Here is a 12,538-nt window from a genome sequence, read left to right as displayed (position 1 = left end):
AAGTGATCAGAGTTACTAATTGGATACAAAGTGTTACTCAATCCCGAGGTCATCAGTAAATGTCCAATGAGTATCTATATACGGAGTAGAATTAGTGATTATATACATAGGCTGGTGCTGATATATACTCTGAAAGCTTTGATTCCGAGCGTCCTTCTTGAAGCGGCAGCCCAAATAGGAAAACCCCACCCGCCAGGGAAAATCCGGTACACACAGGTACACATATCTGATCTCTAATACTCCGTACCCCTGCAAGCGTCTATCGCCAGCAAGGGCTCGGCTTTGTCTCCGCAAAATGGGCTGTCACCGTATCCTTGCGAACCGGGTCTTCTTCGAGGCCCGTGAACCTTTAAAAGCAATGGCGTCGACCCGTTCGAAATTGGCCCATAGGTCACCATGGCTGCTCTTTGGTACACCCTGGCTTTGCTGTCCCTAGCATCCGCTACCACCGTCGACCTGGGATACAGCAAGTATGAAGGTTCTACGGTATCCGGTGTCACACAGTGGCTTGGTATGCGGTTTGCGGCTCCTCCTGTAGGAGCTCTACGCTTTGCGGCGCCGCAAGATCCTTTGCCAGTGGAGGGGATTCAACAGGCGACAGAGGTATGTGAATTTCTCTGATCTGCGGAGTAGAATGCGGGGAAATGTGCTGATCGTTGATCATCTGATAGCATGGATCCGTGTGCATCCCCACAGCAGCGGCCGAGGGCCTACCCGTCCCGAATGGCACATCCGAGGACTGCCTCTTTTTGGACGTTTATGCCCCCTCCGGTGCTGCCGGTTCCAAGAGCCTACCTGTATACTTTTATATACAAGGAGGTGGCTTTGCACAGAACTCTAATGCTAATTATAACGGCGCTGGCTTGATCAAGGCATCTGGAGACAACATCGTGGTAGTCACCTTTAATTACCGAGTGGGACCCTACGGCTTTCTCGCCGGAGAAGAGGTCGATGCTCGCGCTAGTTTGAACAATGGACTCAAGGATCAGCGCAAGGCACTTCAGTGGGTGCACGATCACATCAGCCAAGTACGTCACTATCGTTGCTTGCCAACTGTCGTGCTTTCGTGTCCCTATTGGTTCAACATCTGACAGTCTCTCTAGTTTGGTGGAAACCCTAAGCATGTGGTCATTGGTGGCAGTAGTGCAGGTGCTGCCTCTGTGACTTTGATGCTATCGGCATATGGAGGCAAGGATGAAGGACTCTTCATCGGAGCAGCTGCGGAGTCGCAAAGTTTCGCCACAATGCTAAACGTATCCCAAAGTCAATTCGCATACAACGCCCTCACAAGCGCAACTGGATGCAGCAGCAGCAAAGATACACTTGCGTGTCTCCGGGACTTGGATGTCAACCTTTTACAACAGAAGAACATCAACAGGCCGTATCCAGGGTTCACCGATGCCCCGCTGTATCTCTACAGTCCAACCATCGACGAAGACTTGGTGCCAGATCACACCTACAAACTCTTCCACGAGGGAAAGTTTATCAAAGTCCCAGTCATATTTGGCGACGACACAAACGAAGGCACCAAGTTTGTCACGAAGAGCATCGCCAGCGTCGAAGCCGCCGATGCATTCCTGCACAATCAGTTCCCGTACATGACTCCGGCCCAAACATCCAGAATCAACAGCATATATCTCACACCCAACCAAACAGAATCATTCCCAGACGCAGGTGCCTATTGGCGCCCTGCAAGTACAGCCTACGGCGAAATCCGCTACATCTGTCCCGGAATTGACATGTCTTCAATCTATGCCAAGGCAGGCATACCGAGTTGGAACTACCACTATGCAGTACAAGACCCCACGAATGAAACATCCGGAGAAGGCACATATCACACGGTCGAACTGAACGCGATCTGGGGTCCTGAAAACTCGGGCAACAATGCGCCAGCTTCGTATTATAATACTAATGCGCCTATCATTCCGCTGATGCAGGCTTACTGGACTAGTTTCATTGTGTCGTTGGATCCGAATGCTCGTCGTCTGCCGACGAGTCCCGAGTGGGAGAGATGGGAGCAGGGTGGTGGGTATCGACGTATCTTTATTCGGACGGGTGAGACCAAGATGGAAACGGTTTCAAAGGAACAACAGGCTCGTTGTCGGTATTTGGTTTCTATTGGAGAGGATTTGACGCAGTAGTGCTCGCATGTTCGGATATGTACCAGTACATGATGACTGCACGTTATGGATGTTTTTCTTTATTTTGGAACCTTGGAAGTATCGAACTTTGAACACCGACATAGCATCACCATGGAAATGCTTCAATATTGAGAATTGTGTTCCTGATATTGAAGGTCTAGACTCAATGCTACAACCTCGGAAAGGATCACTGAAGGAAATTTAGAAGAGAGATTATCTACTTGGGCATACCTATCTGACGTGCTTGGTACAACAAACGGATAACCTAAGACCACAGGATATCTCAGGAACATGACTTTTATTCCCAGCCTGACGCCAGATGAAAGTATTTACCAGAAATGCGCAAAGTATGATAGAAAAAATGTGAAAAGCACGACTATTTCCTGCCACGCTCGCGCTCGTACTCGTTCGCAGCACGACCCTCCTGACTTTGAATCTCCGCCACAAGACGACGGTACTTGGACTCGTACTCGGCATCGCGCTCCTTCTTCTCGCGCAATTTCTCGCGGGCAATGAAGCTGGCATCCTTGCGGAGCTCGCGGATAGCACCCTTCTTCTCGCGCTTGAACTCCTTCTTGAGACGGTTGGACTCGGCGCGCTCGCGATCCGGGTCGTAGTGCTTGTCCGGGTTGAAGTTCTCCTCGAACTTGGGGATGGCGGTCTTGATGGCGAGAGGTTTGTGGTTGTGGAGGAAGAGTGGGCGGCGGACGAGACGGGCTTGTGCGAGGTGGGCGTCGATCTTGTCTGTGGTGCTTTGGATGGTGTCCCGAGCTGGGGCGTAGACCTTGCTCTTGAGGGATGAGCGGAGGAACTTCAGCACTGCTCGAGCGGGCGTGAAGATTTCAGTGAATGCGGACTTCTCGGCCCAGGTGTCGGAGGCGGAGCCGAGGAGGGAAACAAAGGTGGTTAGGAGCGAGATCTTGAGATCTCCCTCGGCCTGGGGGTTGGAGGGGCTGGTGGTAAGATCGCGGAACTGCAACTTGCGTGGTGTGACCTTCTTGGTGGCAGCGAGCCGGACGGGTTCCTGGGAGGACCGGTAGGGGAAGGCACCGAACTTGGTAGTCGGCTCTGTGGGGGCCAGGTTGCAGATGGCGTTTAAAGTGTAGTTGATAAACTCGGGCATGTATCTCTTGGAGACGGTCTGGTATTGAAGACACAGACTTGAAGCGTATGCGCCACGCGCTAGATCTGCGAGGGATGTGGTGGAGCACTGGCCCAGGTAACGAGCCAGACAAAGGTGAGCGGGTGTGACCGTTGAGTGGAAGTGATCGGATGTGGGGAAGATGGTTGAGATAGCGGTAAGCAAGACGAGGTCACCAGGGAGAAGGTCGAGCGGGCGTTCCTTGCCAATTTCACGAAGAAGAGCGCGGCAGGCGATTGTGACGTTCAAGGGATGGTTCTTGGCCAAAGAATGAATGTGACGAATGATGTTTTCGATGATAGCAAATGGAGGCTGCTCATCCTCATTCGCCATGTAAGAGACATGCTGAACAAGAATCTCAGCAAATCGACCAAGCTTGTCCTTGTTGCCAGGCTTGAGGCGGGCATGGTGCAAGGCTCGAATACGCTGGACGACCGTGGGGATCTCTTCAACGGGAACGCTCTTGACAATGGCCAAGAAGCTTTCGTGGTCCTTGGGGCAGGGATATGTGAAGGCAAGCTTCCCGTTTGATTCCTGGTTGACCTCGATAGCAGCTGAAGCGGCAGCGGTCTCGTCAGTTGGTAGTGTCATGCCGTTGATGAGCTCATCCTCTCCGTCTGGTCCTTCAGACTCGTCGTCCGAAGAATCTTCTTCAATGTCACTCTCGCCGATTTCAAGGCTGGCATTGGAGTTGGTTTCAACCAGATCATCGTCAATGACGAAATCATCCTCATCCTCAACCCCCATATCCGGACGGGAATCCGTAGGCATGGGGTAGGCAGGAAGACCGAAATGTGTGGCGTCGTCGATCTCTGACTCGTCTTCGTCCTCTGGCAATTCGTCCATGTCCATATTGTCAACCTCCTCATCACTGAGTTCCTCGCCACGCATTCTGCGGAGACGGTCACTCTCCAACTTCTTGAGTCGTTCAGCTTCTTCCTCCACCTTTTCTTCTTCGGTCTTGGTGCGATCCGTGGGCTTTGATCGCTGGTCGAATGTCAACTGTCGGAGGCGCTGGTCGTATTCCTTCTCGGGGTTCATGTTTTGCGATTGCTCCAAAAGAGCGGCACGCTCAGGGTTCATCTCTGAGAAATCCTGCTTGGGTGCCTCCGGCTTCGCAGGAGCCTTGAGGCCACGAAGAGCGTCGAAAAGATCTGGGAGTTCCTTATCGAGTGCCTCGCGCAAGTCCTCATCATCGTCCTTGAGCTGCTGTCGTTCCGCCTTGTAAAACTTCGACTTGGCGATGACCTCCTTCATAACTTCGGCCTTGGTCTTCTTACGCCCAGGTTGGTCTTCTCCATCTTCGTAGTCGATAAAGTCTTCCTGATCCTGATCCTGATCCTGGCCTTCCTCCAAATCTTCGAATCGCTTGCGTTTGCGCGAGCTCTCGTCATCGGATCCCGCTTCCTCCAAATCGCCCGCATCAAAGTCATCCTGGTTAGGTCCATCGAGTGCCAAGGATTGACCCATGTGAGTCAACTGCAGCTCTTCCTCATCGTCCTCGAGGTTGAACATAGATTCCTTGCGCATCTTGCGCTGACTTTCGCGAGCGAATCTCTCGGCGGCACGTTCCTCGGGCGTCATGGTAGGATCGTTCTCACCGAAACGGCGATCGACGAGGCCACCGATCTTGTTGCGGCTGTTCATCTCCTTGAGAAGGGTAGCGCGACGCTAATTAGAAAGGATCTGTTAGCCTTAAAACCATAGCATCCCGGGGAAATACACGACCGTACTCTTTCTTCACCGAGAGATTTGGTGACACCGGGGCGAGCACCACCTCCAGCAGTTGTGTTGCCATCTCTTGTTGTGACATCGAACTTGCTTGACTTGTTGGTAGACTTGATCTCGAAGGGATTGAAGCGATCGCGAATGGCTTGCAAGGCGACCTCGCGCTGGTTGCGATTCTTCGCACCGACACCGGTCTTTGCATTTTGACGTTTTTCCTTCTTGGATTTTTGGGGACCGAGCACTCCGTTGTCACGGAGCGAGGCCTTCAACTGCTTCAGCTGAGAGGGTGGCATTGTGGTTGAGCTCAAAAAGAGTTGAGTTTTCGAATCAAAAAAATAACTACCGCAAGTTTTTTGCCGGGCGCATGCGGAGTTGATTGGCGCACGCAACTTGGGTGGATCTTTATTCCGGCAGAATATCTCCACTGCGAGTTCCCTTTAGTATGTTCGACACTTCGTACTCCGTATAGTAGATGAACTTCGAGATATTGACTTGTCGAGTAGATTATCGAGTACAAAGAGCAAACTTAAGACTTCTCAATACCACTCTCGGTAACAGATTTGAAGGCTACCTATCTGCTTCTACATTCTTATCATGATATTACGAAACCACAGTATATATGGATGGGTGCTACTAGGTACAAAGTGAAACACAATTAAGGTGATATGATAAACTTGCCTTATATCAGCTCTAAATGGAGTCCAACTGCGAGTACGACGTACTTGTGCAGAGAACGGAGGCTAGTATAAATCGATATTCTATGGCCCCAAAGCGGAGAGGCTGGCGGTGAGTCAATGTCAGACGGGATGCCGATCAACATTCTGCCGAAGTTGGTCTCCGCATCTCCAACTCCCACATCATGGCTCCCTTTTCTGGGGACGGTGTGCTATGGCTTTGTCTAGGTATGAGTTCACTTTGGGACATAGCTAGTATTATCACACTGACTCTTCTAGGCGTCTCACTATTCTTCGCCGTCCGCAGTATCGCCACAGACCTCCGTCAAGTAGTTGATCTGACAGAAATTAAGCATGTCGAGAAGGAAGATACGATCATAAGTGAAGGAACAGAAGATGGTATGAACCGCTGCCTGATTAGTGGCTTTATTGCGTTACTGACAGGTTCTCAAGCCCTCAAATTAGATACGCTCTTGAAGCTGTCGCAAAGCACAAATCATGATCTCCGAGCTGCGTACGCTACAATCATTCGACAAAACAAGTACCCATCAACTAATACAATCTAGCTCGCTTCGCATAATTTCAGAGAGATCCTCCAAGGGTGCCACTCGTGACTTGCTGTTAGAGGACTTGGCATCCAGAGACAAACTACCCCAATCACGAGCTCTGAACGCATTGAACTTCCTAGTCTCTAACAGAGCCCGTATGTCTCATCCTCCCTGTCAAGGATTTCCTGCCTGACTTTTCACAGTTATTCGCACCTCAATTTGTACTCGAATTGCCGACCTCCCAACCTTTACCGCACTGGTAAATTGCCTCTGCAATTTCCTGGAGGAACATGTGGAGAAAACGACGACCACCAACTCTCCTATACTTCCGAAGACAAGACCCATGGGAGAGAAGAAAGCCCTCAATATTCTACACGCATTACTACCCGAGAACGTACCGGAGGCATTGGAAGCCGGAGTCATCAGCCGATGGTTATGCCGGTACCCTTTCCCATGCGCGTTGGCAGAGCCTTCCCGCCGGAGGGATGTTGTAATTCTTATGAAAACCTGGTGGTCCGATGATGTGGTCATGAGCGCGATATTCAGCACGCTCTCCTCTCATCCGGATGGAATCAAGCAGCTGCGAAAACATGGGTTGATGGGTAGCATGATTGCGGAGAATGACCAGGACGAAGATGACGAAGATGCGGATAGTGATGTCTGGATGGTGGACGCAGACGAGGCAGATGGCTCGTTCGGAAGAACGCCCTCACGCAGATTCCCAGAAGGAAGCGTCGAAGACCAAGCACTGCGCCGACGGAGGAGAGAAGCCATGGTTTTGAGCGACGGAGGGCGGCCGATTGGAAGTGACGACATCATCCAGCGCCCTATTGACTGAGATTTCTCTCAAATTCTTGGTTGTCTGCGAAATGCTGGAATTTTCAGCACATGCATCGTCTACTAGCTTGTATTTTTATTTCTGTGATACCCCAATTGAGAATATGATATGCCATGAATTCTATTTGAAATACAAAATTCTATGTGACTAAAAATATAGAGCTAGAGTCCCATCCATGCACACTTGGCCAGATGATCGGCCTTCTTCCGACTGTTCTTGACAACGCCGAACGCTTTCAACTCCGAGAGGGCGCTGTAGAACAGAGACATCACCACTCGGTCATCACAGGCTTTGCCCTGCTCGCTTTCAAACACACCAAGGAAAGCTTGCCAAAGGTCATGCACATTGACCATAGCACCAGAGTCAAGGTATAGCTGATATAGAATTGCCGTCGCGGGTTGCTTAGCCGATACTTTGGAGGTGTTGGCGTCTGTTGAGGAAAGGAGGTAATCATACGGAGTGACCAGAGCACGCTCAATTGCGAAACGAGGGCGAGGTCCGAAAGTGTCCTTCAGAGGATTCCTCAAATCGAACAAGAAGGCTTCGTGCAGGAAGAGGTGTTGGGGGTTGATCAGGGTTTCTGTCAAATGTTCTTGCAAAAGCGCGACCAGCTGGTCGACAATTTCCGTGTACTGAGAGTCCTGGTCCGAGAGCTCTGCTCGTCCTTTGCTGAGCTGGATGCGCTGTTGGACAACAGTGGTTTTGGTGACAGTGCTGTTCACGTTGTAACCACTGCGCAGTGGGCCTGATTCGGGACATGAATCCAACAAGGTTTGGAGATTTTGTAGGATTGCTTCGGCTTCCGGGCTAGTGATTATGTGATGCAAGTCTGAAAGAACTTGGTAAAGCTTGTCCGAGTCGAGCGTCTTTGCGGTGGCTAGCATCTCTTCCACAACACTGGAGTCGTATAATTCACCACAGAGTGCACGGGCAGAAAGATCGGATACGCTTGACTTTTTACCAGTCTGCGTATACTGGAGGCAGGCATGCACTACTCGAACTGTTTGGAATAGCTTTCGCATGATTCTTTGGCCCAGATCAAAGGCCTTGACAGTCTGCTGGATCAGATATTCATCACTGTCTAGCATGTCTCGAGCTTGACTGGTGGATCCTCCTTCCACAAGATCCTCGCAGCGCCTGAAGACTGATTAGCTAATTCCAGCGGAGTGACAAATAGCTTTTAGGAGCTTACATTCGGAATGACGGCAAGTTTCGTATAGCCTCGGGGAATTTGCTTTGAGTGAGGGTGGTAGGATCGGGCTTAGCAAATAGTACTGCCAGAGGGTTTGCGAAGAAGTGAGACATGTATGCATACTGTAAACGTTAATGATTTGCAAAGCATTGAGGCTCATTTGTGCTTACTTTGACCATGCGACTGAATGCTTCTGGAGTTTGGAAATAGTCGCTTGTGTTTTCGAACAGCGTGTTAGTTACGTTGCGTCCAATCCACAGTTTAGTTGCTGGATCGGTCTGGAGGGACTCGTAAATACGATCAACACAGTTTCCAGCCTCTTGAACCTCAAAATGCTTTCCCCGAAGGAGTGCAACACACGATCGGGGTAGTCTGCCCTCAAATAGTTCCACCGAGGTGGAAATTCCGAGGAGAACGGTGAATGGGATGCGGTCTAGCCATGATCTAAAGAGAGGTCAAAAACAGCCATTGGGGCAAATAAAAGAGGTGAAACATACTTGAAAAGGGACAAGAGATCGGTCAGAAGTCCGGGATCAAAGGCTTCACTGTCGCGAAGAGCGAGTACCAGCTTTTTGTCCCCTTTCTCTGTACATAGTCATGGAGCAGGTCAAGATCGTAACCGAGTAGACGAGGTCCCTGGTCGAAATTCAGTTAATGCGGTGAGGTTTCCTTCCATTGAAACTTACGGCACGGTCTGTGAGGAACTTTTGATATCCATCGTTGCCATCGGTGTTTGTCACGGTAGCTCGGATGATGTTCTTCAAGGTGGTCTTCAGATTTGGAGCATCGCCGGATTCCAGCACCACCACGCTTCCTTCTTCTGATGATATCAATTGACTATTGAGTCGCGAGAGCAGCCTGCTGAGAGACGACACATTGGAGCCGACTGTAACCAACGCTGTGGGTATGCACCCTTCACATCTGTATCGCCATCGTTAGATTGTGTTCGCAGATTCGTAGAGTATAGGAACATACGTCTGAGGAGACGTCTCTCGAACAAAGGACAGTACATCTGCCAGAACCCCAGCATCGACAGACTCAAGGATATTCTGGATCTTGTTCTCCTGCTTTGACCATAGCTGTTTATAGGTATCGTATCGCAATTGGGCGGACTCGGGAGTCTCCTCTCCGTTTAGAAGAGGCACAAAGTGTTGTATATCGGATTTCTCATCCAATTTGCCCCCCGAGGAGACCTTGCGACGCTTCGAAGGGCGCTCGCCTGCTTTTCCGTGTTTTGGCGGTTGGTAGATATACGCACCCTGACATGCTTCGTTAGTGGGGCATTCCCGCCCGCGCTCAGAGGACATACCAAGTTTTGGGACTTTTCATTTGACAAGCCCAGGGCATCGTCAAACCCATCTGGATCCATGGTGCTTATCGAAGAGACAGTGTTGTCGCAAACCGGGGATGACTTCAAGGGCGGAAGCGCGACAGACGCTAAACCCGATAAGGCGATAATTGGTTATCTTCCGAATCTGAACTTCCACGCTTCCACTTTTCGTACCTTCTGGTCGACTTCAATGACCGCTTAATTTTCATACTTCATGCTGCGCCAGGCTATTCAAGGAGCCCGATGGTGTCAGCATGTCGCTCGCAGCTCAGCGACACGCGCTCCACGCCGGGCCTTCTCCGCCGTATCTCCGCGACGTCTTGATTTTGGCGGACCGAACGACAAAGTGAATTTCTACGAGCTGGATTCTCCCAAAGGCACCCGACGAAAAGTGGACCCCGAGGCAGGAGATAATGCAGAACGAGAGGATATCGCGAAAGAGCTTGCGGGGCTCAAGGATGAATTAAAGGTTCTGGAAGAGGGACCTTTCCACCCCGACCGCCCTTTCATGCAGAGCTTGTCAGAAGAGAACAGAAAGATCGCCCTGGAAGCTCTACGAAAATTCGATGAAGAAAACCCCGTGCCCGCAGATCAACCCACACTGGACGAGGTTTTCGATGAGGAACTTGACGAGATGCTACGGGAGGGATTCGAAGGTCTCGCCAACGAGGAAGCGAATTGGGAGGATAGCGCCAAATCAAAAAAGCTTCTAGCTGCGAAAAAAGCTGCTGCTGCGAAGCGAGCGGGGGCTGACTCCCATCCATATGCCGTCAGGTTCAGGACCGCCCTAATTCGGTTCGAATCGAAGACGTCAGACGAACGGGCGCGACTAAATCTGTGGAAGTGGTACAGACGATGCAAGCAGGCTATTCCGGGATTTTTGACCATAATGCCAGTGGGGACACTTGACGCGGTTTGGAAAGCGCAAGCATCGGGAGAGGCTGATGCAATTTTGCGCTCAACACATATGCAACTTTTGGTTCATGATGCCAGATCGATCGGACACGAGCTCAGCACGCCCCAGATTCTGTTCTATATTGCATCCCTACATGACGCCAGCGCCACCAGTCTTGCGTTAGAACAATGGGAAGCATACCAGGCCGAGTTGTCTCAAAAGAAACAGGATTTAGAGCAATACTGGAAACTTGGTGTGCGTTTGTTTGCAGCAGATCAAAACCCTCAGAGGGCCCAGGATATTGCCTTGGCATTTTTGGCCAACGATAAAACTCGCCAGCCGCGGGTCCTCATTCCAGTCATTTTAGCATGGGGAAACTTGCCTGGGAAGGAGGCCGAAGTGAAGGCCTGGGCACTTTACCTGCAGTTGAAAACATTCCTTGGCTCGGAAATGACTATGGAGGACTATGACAAGATCAGCATTGGCCTACTTGCCGCAGGTCGCTTGGATACTGCCGTCGCAATCTTCAAGGATATGATGGTTACAGGGCAAGATCCGGCCAATGACTCGACTGCTCTTTACAAGTCTGCGTTGGGTCTGGCCGGTAACCTTCATGCGTCTAGCATCGACGAGAAGGCTGTCAACAAAGTTTCCCTGTCTGTGCTGAAGTTACTACCACGTCGGTTCCAGAATCGGTTCTTCTATGCCAGTTGGATGAAGAAGCTCATTGGCATGGGTGAAGTCGACTCAGCAGCACTGGTCATTGAGCTCATGTATGAGCGTGGCGTGAAACCTGATAGCAAGCATTTGAATGGAATCATCGCGGGCTGGCTCCGCGATGGAAGCACAACTGCACGCGAAAAAGCAGAGCGACTCGCTTGGGCGATGATTCAGCACCGCATTGATTCCGCCTGGAAACGATTCCAACCCGGCGGCATCTCCCCGCGCCTTGAAATCGCGCATGACTCAGAAGTCCGTTTGCCTCGTTTCATGCAGAGACAAGTACCGCCTGCGACCATCGAAACCTTCTCCATCCTCCTCTTACATTACACTCGCCGCGGTGATGACGACATGGTCAAATATCTGATCAAGTGTCTCGGAGACGCTCAGATCAAACCAAACTCCTACTTCATGAATCATCTCCTGTACGCAGAACTTCGCAAACAAGATGTGCGGTCCCTCTGGACCAAATTCCAAAGTTTGTCTGCCGCCATTCGACCCGACCTGGAAACCTACGCTTGTCTTTGGGACTGCGCCAAGCTTCAATACGACCGCGGACGCACTGCATTTGACATAGGCTTCCCAACAGCACGTCAGCTTTATTCTAACATGGTCTCTTGGTACTCTCAATTATCTCCCAGCAGCCAAAAAGCCACACGAGAACAGATGCCCAAAGAACTGTACGACCAAATCGTGCGCTGTTTCTGTCTTTCAAAAGATGTCTCTGGTACACTGGTCGCCATCCACTCAATGAACTCCATCTTTGGCTTCGCACCGGACGACACCACCGCCCGCCTGATCATAGTCCAAGTTGCACGCCTAGCTGCGGTACCAGCCGAAACCCCCAAACGACGTCTCCGTCGATTGTCTTCAACGCCGCGAAGCAAGGAAAACATCGGCCAAGTCAGCCGATTGTTGGAGATTCTGAATGACCGGAAGGCTGAGAGTTTGCGAGTGCAGGGACTAAGTGTTGATCAGTTGGATCCCGAGGAAATGAAGCAATATCAACTGGAGATTATGGGTAGCATGCTTCGCGTCGTGTTAAGCCGAACTGATGCTTTGGACCCAGACCAGATTGAGGACAAGCTCGAGGCAGTAGCGAAGGAAATGAAGGTTGGGCAGCTTGACCTGGGATCCCCTTTGGGAATGTACGATAGCAAGCTTCTTTGATTGTTGTTTACCATCTTTGGACAGAGCATCAGCGGCGTTTTGGGTCATCATTCTTGCCCGAACATGGGCTATGTATATTATTCGCTTGGGACACATACATATCTTACAATTCACTCTACTTGATCCATCCTGCTGCTTCTCGACTTTCCTGTTCCATTGTG

At 50.8% G+C, this 12,538-nt stretch overlaps 5 protein-coding genes across 5 annotated transcripts; 3 read left to right on the top strand and 2 right to left on the bottom strand.

Moving 5' to 3' along the window:
- Nucleotides 1-396: 396 nt before the first annotated feature.
- On the top strand, nt 397-2,141 carry N7506_009178 (uncharacterized protein; the record flags this gene model as incomplete). The annotated part of the gene is made up of 3 exons (XM_056958471.1): nt 397-603; nt 672-1,028; nt 1,104-2,141. 3 exons carry the CDS (start codon nt 397-399, stop codon nt 2,139-2,141), a joined length of 1,602 nt encoding a protein of 533 aa, XP_056807861.1.
- Nucleotides 2,142-2,517: 376 nt separating this feature from the next.
- Nucleotides 2,518-5,303, bottom strand: N7506_009177 (snoRNA-binding rRNA-processing protein NOP14; the record flags this gene model as incomplete). The annotated part of the gene is made up of 2 exons (XM_056958470.1): nt 2,518-4,953; nt 5,016-5,303. The coding sequence occupies 2 exons, from the start codon at nt 5,301-5,303 to the stop codon at nt 2,518-2,520; spliced, it is 2,724 nt and encodes a 907-aa protein (XP_056807860.1).
- A 566-nt stretch (nt 5,304-5,869) lies between these two features.
- N7506_009176 (uncharacterized protein) lies at nt 5,870-7,070 on the top strand (the record flags this gene model as incomplete). Its single annotated transcript, XM_056958469.1, has 5 exons — nt 5,870-5,912; nt 5,964-6,083; nt 6,138-6,198; nt 6,251-6,387; nt 6,436-7,070. The coding sequence occupies 5 exons, from the start codon at nt 5,870-5,872 to the stop codon at nt 7,068-7,070; spliced, it is 996 nt and encodes a 331-aa protein (XP_056807859.1).
- Nucleotides 7,071-7,231: 161 nt separating this feature from the next.
- On the bottom strand, nt 7,232-9,631 carry N7506_009175 (uncharacterized protein; the record flags this gene model as incomplete). Its single annotated transcript, XM_056958468.1, has 8 exons — nt 7,232-8,207; nt 8,263-8,384; nt 8,433-8,706; nt 8,760-8,830; nt 8,854-8,898; nt 8,949-9,183; nt 9,238-9,521; nt 9,572-9,631. The coding sequence occupies 8 exons, from the start codon at nt 9,629-9,631 to the stop codon at nt 7,232-7,234; spliced, it is 2,067 nt and encodes a 688-aa protein (XP_056807858.1).
- Nucleotides 9,632-9,806: 175 nt separating this feature from the next.
- Nucleotides 9,807-12,377, top strand: N7506_009174 (pentatricopeptide repeat protein; the record flags this gene model as incomplete). Its single annotated transcript, XM_056958467.1, has 1 exon — nt 9,807-12,377. The coding sequence occupies one exon, from the start codon at nt 9,807-9,809 to the stop codon at nt 12,375-12,377; it is 2,571 nt and encodes an 856-aa protein (XP_056807857.1).
- Nucleotides 12,378-12,538: the final 161 nt, after the last annotated feature.

Source organism: Penicillium brevicompactum (assembly GCF_028827555.1).
Source record: "Penicillium brevicompactum strain IBT 35665 chromosome Unknown utg000006l_segment0_segment0, whole genome shotgun sequence".
NCBI lineage: Eukaryota > Fungi > Ascomycota > Eurotiomycetes > Eurotiales > Aspergillaceae > Penicillium > Penicillium brevicompactum.
The sequence above is the reverse complement of the archived record's forward strand: the minus strand, read 5'-3'. Positions and strand labels throughout refer to the sequence as shown.